This window comes from Erinaceus europaeus, chromosome 7, assembly GCF_950295315.1.
Source record: "Erinaceus europaeus chromosome 7, mEriEur2.1, whole genome shotgun sequence".
Lineage (NCBI taxonomy): Eukaryota > Metazoa > Chordata > Mammalia > Eulipotyphla > Erinaceidae > Erinaceus > Erinaceus europaeus.
The window spans coordinates 115,727,362-115,739,369 of NC_080168.1; the positions used below are offsets into that span (position 1 = coordinate 115,727,362).

At 52.6% G+C, this 12,008-nt stretch overlaps 1 protein-coding gene across 17 annotated transcripts in view; it reads left to right on the forward strand.

Moving 5' to 3' along the window:
* Positions 1–3,590: 3,590 nt before the first annotated feature.
* The window catches only part of KMT2D (lysine methyltransferase 2D), a 48,654-nt gene continuing 40,236 nt past the window's right edge, over positions 3,591–12,008 (forward strand). For all 17 annotated transcript variants that reach the window (XM_060195421.1, XM_060195428.1, XM_060195431.1 and 14 more), the window contains exons 1-7: positions 3,591–3,730; positions 8,006–8,091; positions 8,334–8,460; positions 8,651–8,874; positions 9,000–9,109; positions 9,247–9,409; positions 9,745–9,910. In XM_060195421.1, the coding sequence (XP_060051404.1) occupies positions 8,043–8,091; positions 8,334–8,460; positions 8,651–8,874; positions 9,000–9,109; positions 9,247–9,409; positions 9,745–9,910 (839 nt within the window). In that variant the 5' untranslated portion in view covers positions 3,591–3,730; positions 8,006–8,042. The remainder of the gene's footprint in view (positions 3,731–8,005; positions 8,092–8,333; positions 8,461–8,650; positions 8,875–8,999; positions 9,110–9,246; positions 9,410–9,744; positions 9,911–12,008) is intronic.

A 12,008-nucleotide genomic window follows, 5' to 3' on the forward strand; every position in this document is an offset into this window, starting at 1 on the left:
CTTTTTTTCTTCTTATTTTATTTGAGAGGGGTGGGGAGATAGAAAGACCTGCTTCACATCCTTGCTGCAGGTGGGGAACAGGGGCTCAAACTGGGTCCTTGACATAGTACTGTGTGCACTTAACCAGGTGTACCACTGCTCCCCTTCTTCCTTGTTTAGTGGTGTGAGGACTGATGAGCCGGAGGGTAGGAACTAAGGTATTGTAAGGCTTTTGTTTTTCCAAGAGAGTTGAGTAAATTAAGAAGTAATAGGGTACTTCCTTCCACTAGCCCTAACATTCATTTGGCCTATTCTTCCTCTAAGGATTTAAGGGTTACCTGAATGGAGAAGACAGACACAATGGGCATGATTTAACTAGGATCTTGCCAATGCTTAGCTCCAGGGTGTTTGGAGTTCATTTATCTAAGTAAAACAAACTTCCACTTACTTTTGCATTTGTGTAAACCCTAACAAGGATCAGACTGCTGAAAAACACCCAGCAGCTTCACAGTATCTTTAGGTTTGCATCTACCTGGTTCAGTCAGTACCTTGCACTGCATCTAAGAGTGGTGCTTTGGCTTCTGTGTCTTTCCAAAATCTTAGGTAATAAAGTAACTTTAAAAAATTAATCTTTTTGCACATCTGATCCGAAACACTCATAGAAGCCCTCCTGCTGCCATTTCCATGAGGTCTAAGGTAGGCTTGAAACTATTCTGAGGTTTTCTAGAATCTCATTAAGCAGTCAGTCTTATGGCCTGGTGGCAGCATAGTGTTCCAACGATAGGGCTGAAGTCATTTCTTCTCCATAGCTATGTGACCTTGGGTAGTTAACTTTTCTGAAGTTCAGTTTTCCCCTTAGGAAGGTAGTTAAACCATCACCTACTTAAGTAAGGTAATATAGGAAATGTTTGGCAGTACCTTATTCACACATACAATTTAAGAAATGTGCCTGTCCCGTTACTGGAGCTCATGGTGAGGGTCTGTTTCCCTGCATCTGGGCGTAAGTAGGTAGGGGGGAGCCTTCCATTATCCAACTTCTGCTTCCAAGGTAACCTCTTCCATTTTAATGGGACAACTTTGGGGTCACTGCTAGACTTTCCAGGGGAGCTATGTTGGTCAACACTTTCCCCAACCCTCCATCACAGCCATTTACTTGATTTTTAAAATTTTTTCTGAAATAGACCTGATGATCACTACAAGGTACCTATGGATATATAACTGATGACATTGATTACTTAGTCCTGATCCCTCCTGTGACCTGGTCAGAAGGGATCAGCTCTCCTGCATTGTCCAACGTGGAAACCACAAGTCACACAAGCATTTCAGTTTAATTTACTGTTCACACTAAATAAAGTGCTCCTCAGTTGTATCCCTACATTTCAGCAGCTGCACTTGGCTAAATCATATATATTAGGTAGCACAAACACAGTGCATTTGCACTACTGCAAAAAGTTCAGTAGAACAGCACTGCGAATGCTTTTCAACAAAACCAGCCCTGGCCCTTGTCTCTTTCCTCACATTTTCTGGAGCTTTATATAAAATTCCTTAAAAATCCCAGGAAAGAACATAACCACTAATTTGTCTCAGGGGTCAATTAACTGGTTTATTGGGCAATTTTTACCTATGCTAGCCCCAGTCTCATATTTAATATGGACACAATTCCATGTGGTTCATAACAAGTGTGAAGAATACCTAAAACATCTAGCACATAGTGTGTCTCCTCTAGTCCACACAGTGGGGAATAGCTATTGTAGAAAAGCCATTCCAATATTCCTCGTTCAGATTTGTGGCAGGGGGTGGGGGCGGGGGTGGGGGCATGCAAGTCATGTTTGGGATCCTGTTGGGATTAACAGCAGTTCGGTTAGGTAGCAGCAAGATTCCAAGGTACAAAAATAAAGGAGACCCAGGCCCTTAAGACCTGGAAAAGACTGGGGGTGGGAACACCCCAGAAAGGGAGAAACTACATTTATTTATGTTTTGAAGGGAAGGTATGTGTGTGTTGATGAGGGGAGTGGGGGGCTGACAACCCTCTACCCTCAGTAAGGGGTTTTGATAATCAGAGCAGCGACCGAGGACTCATTCCAGTCTCTGAGCCCCCAAACCTGGCAAGAGCCCATCCTTTGCAGCGCTAGGCGCCCTGCCTCACTTTCTCCATTTGCGGACTCCAGTTCCCAGGATGCAGAGCAGCGGCCAATCTCCGGGCTCCTCTTCCATCCCCCTCCCGGGAAAGACTGCTCCTGGCCAAGGCAAGGGGGTAGCTGGAGTTTCGAGGACTGAGAACTCGAAGGAAACGGGATTAGAAAGTGGCTGGAGTCCTCGCTTCACCATCCGGGCGGCCCAAGAGGCAGTCGCGGGGCCGGGGCGCGGAAGAGGGGGGCTTCCCACGTGTCTGCCCAGCGGCCGGCCCGGCGCCGTCGGGGTTAACCCGGGGCGGAGGGATCCCGCGGCGTGTGCGTAGAACTGCAGAGTCACAGCCTTTCCTCCGAGGGGGCCGTATCCCTCCGCCTCTCCGCTCCAACACAAAATAGGGCCGCGTCTTCTCCTTTCTCCCCTTCTCGAGTGGGGTTCCCCCCCGGCCAAAGGGCCTCCCGGATCGCGCGCCGGAGGCGTCCTGAATCTCCACGACCGCGGCCGAGCACTCGGGCCAGGAAGTAGCCCCCTTCGCAGGAACCACCCTACCGGCCGAGCAGGAGGCGGAGGGGGGGGAGGCGGAGCGGCGCCGCGCTGCACTACTTTCCTCTCCGGTTGCAAATGGCTGCCTCGTTCCCCACTTTCCGCTCAGTTTCCTGACCCCCCGGCGCCGGGAGCCGGGGCTGGGCCATGCACCTCTAGGCGCCCCCCGCGATCACTACCAGCCGGGGGTCGAGGGGGTGCCGCGGACCGGAGCCGGCCAGGCCGGGGGCGGGGCAGCTCCCGCGGCCAGAGGGGAAGGGAGGCAAGCGCCGGGCCTGGAGCGGCCGGAGGGGAGCGGGCAGAGGGCTCGCACCGCCCGCCCCTTCCTCTTCCTCGCCCACCTACCCTCCTCCCTTCCCCGGGGGGGAGCAGAAGGTGGGGGGCTCGCGGCCGCCGAGGGCGAGCGCTTGGGGTCGAGGAGCCCGGCGCTGGGTGTGTGTGTCAGCCGCGGCCCCGCCGCCCCGCCGGCGTCGCCGAAGCTCGCGCGGCCCTGCGCGCCGGCCGGGCGCTGAGAGGGGCTCGGCGCTCCGGCTCGCGCCTCCCGTTCCATCCGGGCCCGGCGCGGCGCCGCGTTCCTTCCGGGCTGCCGGGGAGGCGCCTCGACGTTCCATCTGGAGAGCCTCGACGTTCCGGCCGAGCCCGAGCCCCGGCCCCGGCCCCGGCCCCGGCCCCGGCCCCGGCCCCGCGCGGCCGGCCAGGGCGCTGGCCCGGCCCTAGGACTCCGAGGCCGCCCGGCGACGCGGATGCGGAGCCTGCTCGCCCAAGATCAAAGCCACCGGTGCTCTCTTTGTGTCCGCCCGGGACTCGCCGCCCTGGGGCTGTCCGTGGAAACCTAAACTGCTGGACCCGAGGCAGAGAACCCTTCTTCTCATTTTTGTTTTTGCTTTTTTTTTTTTTTTTTTTCTTGGAGGGGGGAGGGAGGAGGGTGTCCACTCCGACCTGGATTTACCGTTCTTGGCCCCTCTCAGCCCCCCCGTGCGGGGGGCGGCCGTGATCGCTCTGGCGCTTGGAGGTCGGGGAGCGGCCCGGGCTCTGGCCATGTTCTCGGATGAGGATTTCTGGATCGCCCTGTGAAGAGGTGAGTGCGCGGAGCCCGGCCCGGGCCCAGAAAGGGCTGCACCGGGGGCACGGCCAGATGGACTCTCTTGGCCGGAGCCGGCCTTTAGGTGGGAGAAAGAAAGGGGTGCCAGGGCCGGGGAGGGCTCCGCTGGCAGGCAGGGCATGCCGAGGAAGCCGAGCCCGTCGCCAGCACAGGACCGGGGCCTGCTGCTCTGGGGTGTGCCGCTTTAAAGACTGGGGGCTCGAGGGAACCACGGGAGTTTGGGAGCCCGGCCAGATCGCCTCTCTGCCTGTTTATTTTTGTGTTGGGGGCAGCTCCGCTAAACTAGGACCCAGGCCCCGATGCCAGCACCAATCCCAGGCGGCTGCTTCTCCCGCAGGGCTCCTTGTGGGCCTTGTGAGCGGAACAACTGGGGGGAGGGAGTCAGGTGCCCCTGCCAGGTCGGACTTACTGCCAGGGTGGACTTTAAGGTTGTTTTCTCCCCCTCCCGCGTGCAACGCAGCCTCCGGGAAGCTCATGGTACCTGAGCTCCTTCATCAGGCCTTATTTCACTTGCAAAGAGGGGCAGAGTGTGTGGAAACTGCCCAGTGGGATGAAGGGGTGACTGAGGCAAGAAGTAGGCGGGGCTGGGGGCAGCCCTGGCCTTGCTGTTAACTTTAAACAGCTCCTGCCTGGCAAAGTGACCCCAGCGAGGCCTAGTGCTGTCTTAGCCTGCTTTGCCGCCCCTCCTCTTGGGATGGGCATAATCTCCAGGGGATTATAGAGGAGGCTGTTGAGATTTGTTCCCTGCAAATGTGGGCTGCAAAAAAAAAAAAAAAAAAAAAGAAAAGAAAAGAAAAGAAAAGAAAAGGAAAAAAAAAAGGTTTTTGTCTCCTGCTTTGTCCTCCGGCCTTGTGTGGAGAGCTGGTTGTCCACAAGCCCCTGGCCAGTCCTGTAGACTCCCTTCCATTGCCGCACCAACGTTTTCAACCACACTCCCTTTTTGATCTGGGATGTTAGCTGTCCCTCTGCTCCTGTCCCAACTCTAGAACAGGATGACTAGTACCTCTCTGGGTCTGCTGAAGCCAGTGTTTCCAGCCCTGGTGGGGATAGTGGGGTGTTGGGGAAAAGGGGTGTGTATGTGAGTGCAATGTGGGGTGCAGCATGAGCCCCCTACCTCTGGGCCCTGGACTGGGACAGCATCCTCCCCCAGCTGTCTTGCTCCCCTGCAGGAACTCAGGTGGTGTGTTTTGTTCCTTCCGTCCGCCCCCTCTAACATACAGGGGCAAGATCTTTTTGAGCCTGGTCTTGCAAATGAAGACATCGGAATTTTTGCCTTTGAGAGATTTCTAGATGTAACCCTTAGGTGAGAGGTGGCACAGTGGTTGGTGGACGACTAGCTGTCATCCATACTCCTGCCCCTGCCTCTCCCTATTGTCCGTCTCTAGTGAACTTCCACAGGAGGGACCTCTTCTTATTAGCTGTGGCTGACCACAGGATGACCCAGGGACAGTCTGAAGGGTCCACAGGACCAGTGTTGCCATTTGAATTCTTCCTGTAGGGCCAACCCAAAATGGGGGTGGAGAGAGGTGTGGCTTGAGTCTCAGGCTGGGAACCAGGAAGTCCTGAGTCCGACAGAAGTGCTGTTCACTCAAGGGCCTGCTTCAGCCTTTCACCTCTCCAAGCCTCCATTTCCCTTTTGGCTGGGCAATTTTAATGAAAGCGGTTGGTCTGGGAAAGAGGCAGTGTGGAAAGTGGGTTGAGATGAGGCCCTCCCTCCCTCTTCCTTGCTGTTTTGGTCCTCCTAGACCAAGTACTAAGTAGAGCCAGCATAGTTCTACAACCTTAGATCTATACTTTGTTGGGTTCTCAAGCTCCCCAGGGAAAGCCTGACTAGGTACTGTTAGTCCATTCAGACTTGGGAGGAAAAAAAAAAAAAGAACAGAACCAAAACCTTGGGCTGTGTGTGCGCGTGCGCACTTTTTGACTGAATGATAGAATGGAGGGAATCTGTGGTCTTCAGCTCTTTAGGTCTCGGCCTCAGCATTTAAGGTATAGGTCTAGAGCGCACAGGTAGAAATGCAGGGCTCACACTTCTTGGGGGTACACTTAGATTCTTTTTGGTAAAGCTTGGAGGACACTCTTCTCCTTGCTCCCTAATCTCTCATCTCTTGCCTCACCATGAATGAGATTCAGCTTTGGAGGTTCTTGCCAGTACGTCTCCTTAGGCTGGAAGAAGGTGGGCTTGAACCTCACAGAGCAGCACCAGCCTCAACAGCATGAGAGGGCTGCGCTTGGGGGAGGCAGAGGAATTTGTCCCTCTGGCCTTGTGTGAGGCAGCCCTCCTCCCACTGGCTGTATTATCACTGCTCCTTTTTATTTCTTGCTGTGCGACTCTTTTAGCCTCAACTTTGAGAGCAGAGCAGGTGAAGAATCTTTGGGGGCCTGTAGTGGTAAGCTACAATAAGGTGGATACATTTAGGTAACTTTGAAGCCTTCTGGGTGTGGTCAGTTCTGGAATGACTGAATAGAAAGAGGGACCTGGCTGGTGCCCTCCCTCCCAGCTCCTTCTTACCATGGGTGGCTTCTAACAGCCCCTGGGAGCCCTAGAATAGCTTTTCTCTGCCAGCAGCCGATCAACCTCCCTTCCTTCAGGGGTGGTTGTGTGGCAGGTTTGGGGAAAAGATGATCAGGGAATGGAGGTAGCAGGTGTTAGGCGATTTTACTCTTCCAACCTAGTAGATTTTGATTGTGTGTGTGTGTGTGTGCGCGCGGGGTGGTAAAATAATTTCCCTTCCTGTGGTATGTCACAGGAGTCATATGACAGGTCTGTGGAAATGGAGTGTAAGCTGGCTCCACTTGCACTGAGAAGTGGGAAGGAGTGACACTGTGGTTCTTAAGCAGTTGGTTCACTGACCCTGGGCAGCGGTGAGGGTCCCTGTACCTTCTGCTAGCATCACTCAGCCCCATATGGCTGACCTGGGATATTTGGTTTGGGAAGAGGGGCCTTGGCCTTCCTAATGCTGGTGTGGTCCCTCTGGCTAAAGAAGGGAATGGACAAGGTGAGACATACATTTCACAGGCGTTTTATTTAGGGTTCTGTCTCAGGGTCCCCCCTCGTTCTCTAGCGACACTGCCTTTTCCCTGTTTAAGTCTCTTCTCACTGAGAGCTTTAGACCCCATTTCCTTTCTCCTTCCAAAGAATCTCTTCCCTCTTCTTCACCTCCATTATACTTCTTCTTTACATTGCTCGTCTTTAAACTGTGTAGTTCCTGCTGAGGTTTAGGAAAGGACTGCCAAAGGTGTGGGTCACCTTCTCAAGAGTAACTCTAGTTTGTTTCGTTTGGCTCTTGTATGGGCAGGTAGATCTTAGAATAGAGGACTGTTACCCCCTACCCCCACAGAATATGTGGAAACCCAGTTTGACGGAAGAGGAAGGAAGCTGCTCTGCTCTCCTGTGTCCTGCCCTGTTTAGAACTCCTCCAAGTGGCAGTGTGCTTCCTGAGACTACAACTCCCAGCATGCCTAGCCTCAGCCCTGACTACACATGCTCAGTAACTCTTGAGGCCCACTTCTGTTAACTACTAGGGATATATGAAGAGGAAGGGCAGTTGGCGTTGCTAAGAGCAACAACCTGAGGCCTCTGAGCTTCATGAGATCCTGATTTCAGTTGCAGCTTGGGGTAGGGGTGTGGGCATGAGCTGGATGAGGGTGAGCAGTGGGTGGGAGTGAGGGAGCTTCTCTGGCTGTGATTGATATGTCCTAGTTGAAACTAGTGGAAGTGGGAGAAGTCCATTCGTATCTGGGCTTTTGCTCTAGTCGTGTTCTACATCTTGCAAGACCGCAGACTGTCTTTGGGGGAGGGATTTTGGCTGGACTCGGGCTTCCTGGGTTATGACTGCTCTTGGGTTGGCAGCAACAGAGCCCTAGGATGGTGGCTGGCTTGGGACATGAGGATAAAGGTCAAGGGATAGGGCCCACCAGAACCAAGAACTCTGAGATGAGGCAGAGGGCCATCTCGATGTAGGTTGCATGTGCTTCTGTTTGGATGCTATTGTCCTGGGAACTCTTACACAGGAAGCTGGAAGTGGAGAAGAGGCTGGGTCTATAAAGAGGGCAGAGTCTCATCTGGAAAGGAAGTAGACAGTGAGACAGAGGTTAGGGAAAAACAGCTCTTTTTGTCATTAGTGTAAAAGTTTGCTCTGATTTCTGTTGGCTCTGGACACCATTAGCTGCCTTCTCCCTGGGGTGATGAGAAAAGTGCTTAGTGGGGAGACGTATTATACAGGTAGATGTCTCTCTTGGCATTCACAGGTCTCCCCGAGAGGGCCGAGCCCAGTCGGAGAGAGGGATGGACAGCCAGAAGCCGCCTGGTGAGGATAAAGATTCAGAACCAGCGGGTGAGTACAGCCAATTCTGGTGTCTTCTCTTCCAAAGCAACCTTAAATTTCTGGTCCTGGAATGAGGACAGAACCAAAGTTCATCTAATAGAACTGTAATTAAAGGACTTTGTTCTTTGGGACAGAGACTGAAATGCCATCACTGTAACCCACTAAGGGTTTAGGATAATCTGCTGGGTCTGAATGTGGACTAGAGTTAAGTAGAGGGTGACTGACGTGTGCTTCTCTGTTTGTTGATTTAGCTGATGGACCTACAGCCTCCGAGGAGTCAGGCACCACTGAGCCAGACCTTCCCAACCCGCATGTGGGGGAGGTTTCTGTGCCCGGTTCAGGGGGTTTCAGACTTCAGGATTCCCCCCAGGCCTGCAGGTAACTGGTTTGGGGAACATCGGCTTTGAGGCCACATAAGCATTTGGTTTGAGAGGCTGGGACTTTTGAGGAGGAGAATTTAAGAAAAATGGAAACTTGGGAAGCAGAGACAGCCAACTCCTTGGGTTTTGAGGGGCAGGGTACCTATGGGCAGGAGCCTGGCGAGGTGCTGATGCTTGTGTGTCCACAGTGGGGGTCTGGCGAGGCGCTGTGCTCTCTGTAACTGCGGGGAGCCCAGTCTCCATGGACAGCGGGAGCTACGGCGCTTTGAGTTGCCATTTGACTGGCCCCGGTGTCCAGTGGGGTCCCCTGGAGGAAACGCAGCGCCCAGAGAGGCACCGCTGCCCGGTGAGGACCTGTCGCAGATTGGTTTCCCCGAGGGCCTGACACCGGCCCATCTAGGAGAACCTGGAGGTAAGTAAGGAGAAACAGAGTAACTAACTAACTTGGCCCGGAAAGGGGGTTGGGAGTGGTTTGGGGCAACAGTCATCTGTTATGTTGACTCTTTTCTTCCTGTTTGTCTCTTCCCATCTCTCCAGGGTTCTGCTGGGCTCACCATTGGTGTGCTGCGTGGTCGGCAGGTGTATGGGGGCACCAGGGCCCAGAACTATGTGGTGTGGACAAGGCCATCTTCTCAGGGATCTCACAGGTAGGGCTGGGCCCGGGGCCATTTGAGAGTATGGGTAGAATGAGAAGGGCAGTGGGCTCACTGGGGCAGAGCGCGTGCCTGACCTGTTGCTCTGAAAGAAAGCCGGCTGGGACTGAAGCTTTGTCTCCACTTGGCAGCGCTGCTCCCACTGCACCAGGCTCGGCGCCTCCATCCCTTGCCGCTCCCCCGGATGTCCACGGCTTTACCACTTTCCCTGTGCAACTGCCAGCGGTTCCTTCTTATCCATGAAAACACTGCAGCTGCTATGCCCGGAGCACAGCGAGGGGGCTGCACATCTGGGTGAGGAGTCCTGCCCTTTGGGCAAAGCAAAGATACCCAAGTGTGTGTTGTTGGGTTTGGTACTTTGAACACTCATCAAACTTGGTAATTCGATACTGCCAGTCTGCTCCACTAAAGTGTGTACTTTGCAAGTACAGGGGCTCTGTCTGTCCTGTTGACCATAGTATCTGCAGTGCTTAGAACATTGCTTGGCATGTATCAGGCATACATGCGATGTCTGTTTATTATTCCTCCATTCAGTACCCATAGAATGCCCGTTACATAGACAATACTATGCTGAGTCTTCACCAGGAACCCATAGCCAACCTGTGTTCTCTGATCCTCCCCCCTTGCAGAGGAAGCTCGCTGTGCAGTGTGTGAGGGCCCAGGGGAACTGTGTGACCTGTTCTTCTGTACCAGCTGCGGGCATCACTATCATGGAGCTTGCCTGGACACTGCTCTGACTGCCCGCAAGCGTGCTGGCTGGCAGTGCCCTGAATGCAAAGTGTGCCAAGCCTGCAGGTAAGATTTTCAATCTTTTATCTGCTTGTTTATAAGAAAAAGAGGAAGGGAGAGAGAGAGAGAGAGAGAACCAGAGTATCGCTCTGACAGGAGGAATGCTAGGGCATAAACGGGGGACCTCAAGCTTAGAGTACCATGCTTTTGGACTGGGGAAGCAGTATAATGGTGACGCAAAAGACTTTCATGCCTGAGGCTCAGAGGTCCCCCAGGTTAAATCCTCAGCACCATCATAAGCCAGAGTTGAGCAGTGTGCTGGCCTCTCTTTCATTAAAAAAAAAAAAAAGTTAAATACTGTCCACTGCACCACTTTCCAGTCTACTTACTTATTTTTTATAAAGATTTATTTATTTATGAGAAAGAATCAGGATCACTGGCATAGTGATGCTGGGGACTGAACTCTGGACCCTAGATTTAGGAGGCCCATACCCAATCCACTGCACCCCTTCCTGAGCCACTTATTTGCTTTAATTTTAAAAATATGTTTTACGGGAGTCGGGCTGTAGTGCAGCAGACTAAGCGCAGGTGGCGCAAAGCACAAGGACCAGCATAAGGATCCCGGTTCGAACCCCGGCTCCCCACCTGCAGGGGAGTCGCTTCACAGGCGGTGAAGCAGGTCTGCAGGTGTCTATCTTTCTCTCCTCCTCTCTGTCTTCCCCTCCCTCTCTCCATTTCTCTCTGTCCTATCCAACAACAACAACAACAACAACAATAAAACAAGGGCAACAAAAGGGAATAAATAAAATAAATATAAAAAATTAAAAAAATATGTTTTACTTATTTATTTTGCATAGAAACAGAACAGACATTGAGAGGGGAAGGGGATATAGGGAGAGAGAGAGAGAGACCTGCAGCACTGCTTCACCACCTGTGAAAATTCCTTCCTACAGGTGGGGACCAGGAGCTTAAACTTGAGTTCTTGTTTTTGTTTTTTTAAGATTATTTATTTATTTACTTATTCATGAAGAATGATAGGAGGAGAGAGAGAAAGAACCAGACATTGCTCTGGTACATGTGCTGCCAGGGATTGAACTTAGGACCTTATACTTGAGAGTCCAATGCTTTATCCACTGCACTACCTCCGGGACCACAAACTTGGATTCTTGTGAACTGTAATGTTTCCACTCAGCCAGGTGCATCACCACCTGGCCTCTTATATATTTATTTTAAAGACTTCTTTATGGTGATCTGGGAGGTGGTGCAGTGGACAAAGCATTGGACTCTCAAGCATGAGGTCCTGAGTTTGATCCCCCGTGGCACATGTACCAGAGTGATGTCTGGTTCTTTTTCTCTTCTCCTGTCCCTCTCATAAATAAATAAATAAATAAAATATTAAAGAAAAGAAAGACTTCTTATGAAGTGCAGGAACCCGTGCAAGAATCCTGGCTTGACCCTGACTCCCTGCCCGTGGGGGGTGGGGCGTCGGGGTCACTTCATAAGCAGTGGAGCAGATCTGTAGGTGTCTGTCTTTCTCTCCCCTCCTCTCTCAATTTCTCTCTGTCCACCAGGAGTAGTAGACTTGTGCAGGCACCAAGCCCCAGCGATAACCCTGGAGGCAAAAAAAGGATTCCTTTATGGACAGAGAAAGAACCAGAGCACTACTCTGGCATATGGGAACCTGTTCTTCCCTTTTTCTTTCTTTTTAAATATTTATTTAAGAGAGAGAAATTTAGAGGGGATGGAGAAACAGGAAGGAAGAAAGCCCTGCAACACTGCTTCACCACTTATGAATCTTCTCCTCTGCAAGCTGGGGGCCTGGGGCCTGAACCTAGGTCTTTGTGCATGGTGATGTGTACATTCCGCCGGGGGAGCCGCCGTCTGGCCTCTGGGACCTCATTCTGGCAAATCTTTTACGCTACCAGGCACCATTTCCTGACTTCAGGAAGGAGGCCTTAAGCAAAGCACGGGTGAGGAATGAAAGTGAGGGGGACCAGGCCGTGGCGCACCTGGTTAAGAGCTCACATCACAGTGCACAAGGACCCAGGGTTCAAGTCCCCGGTCCCCACCTGCAGGGGGAAAGCTTCACAAGTGGTGATGCAGGGCTGTAGGTGTCTCTCTGTCTCTCGCCCTTTCTATCCCCCCTCCCCCTCTCCATTTCTCT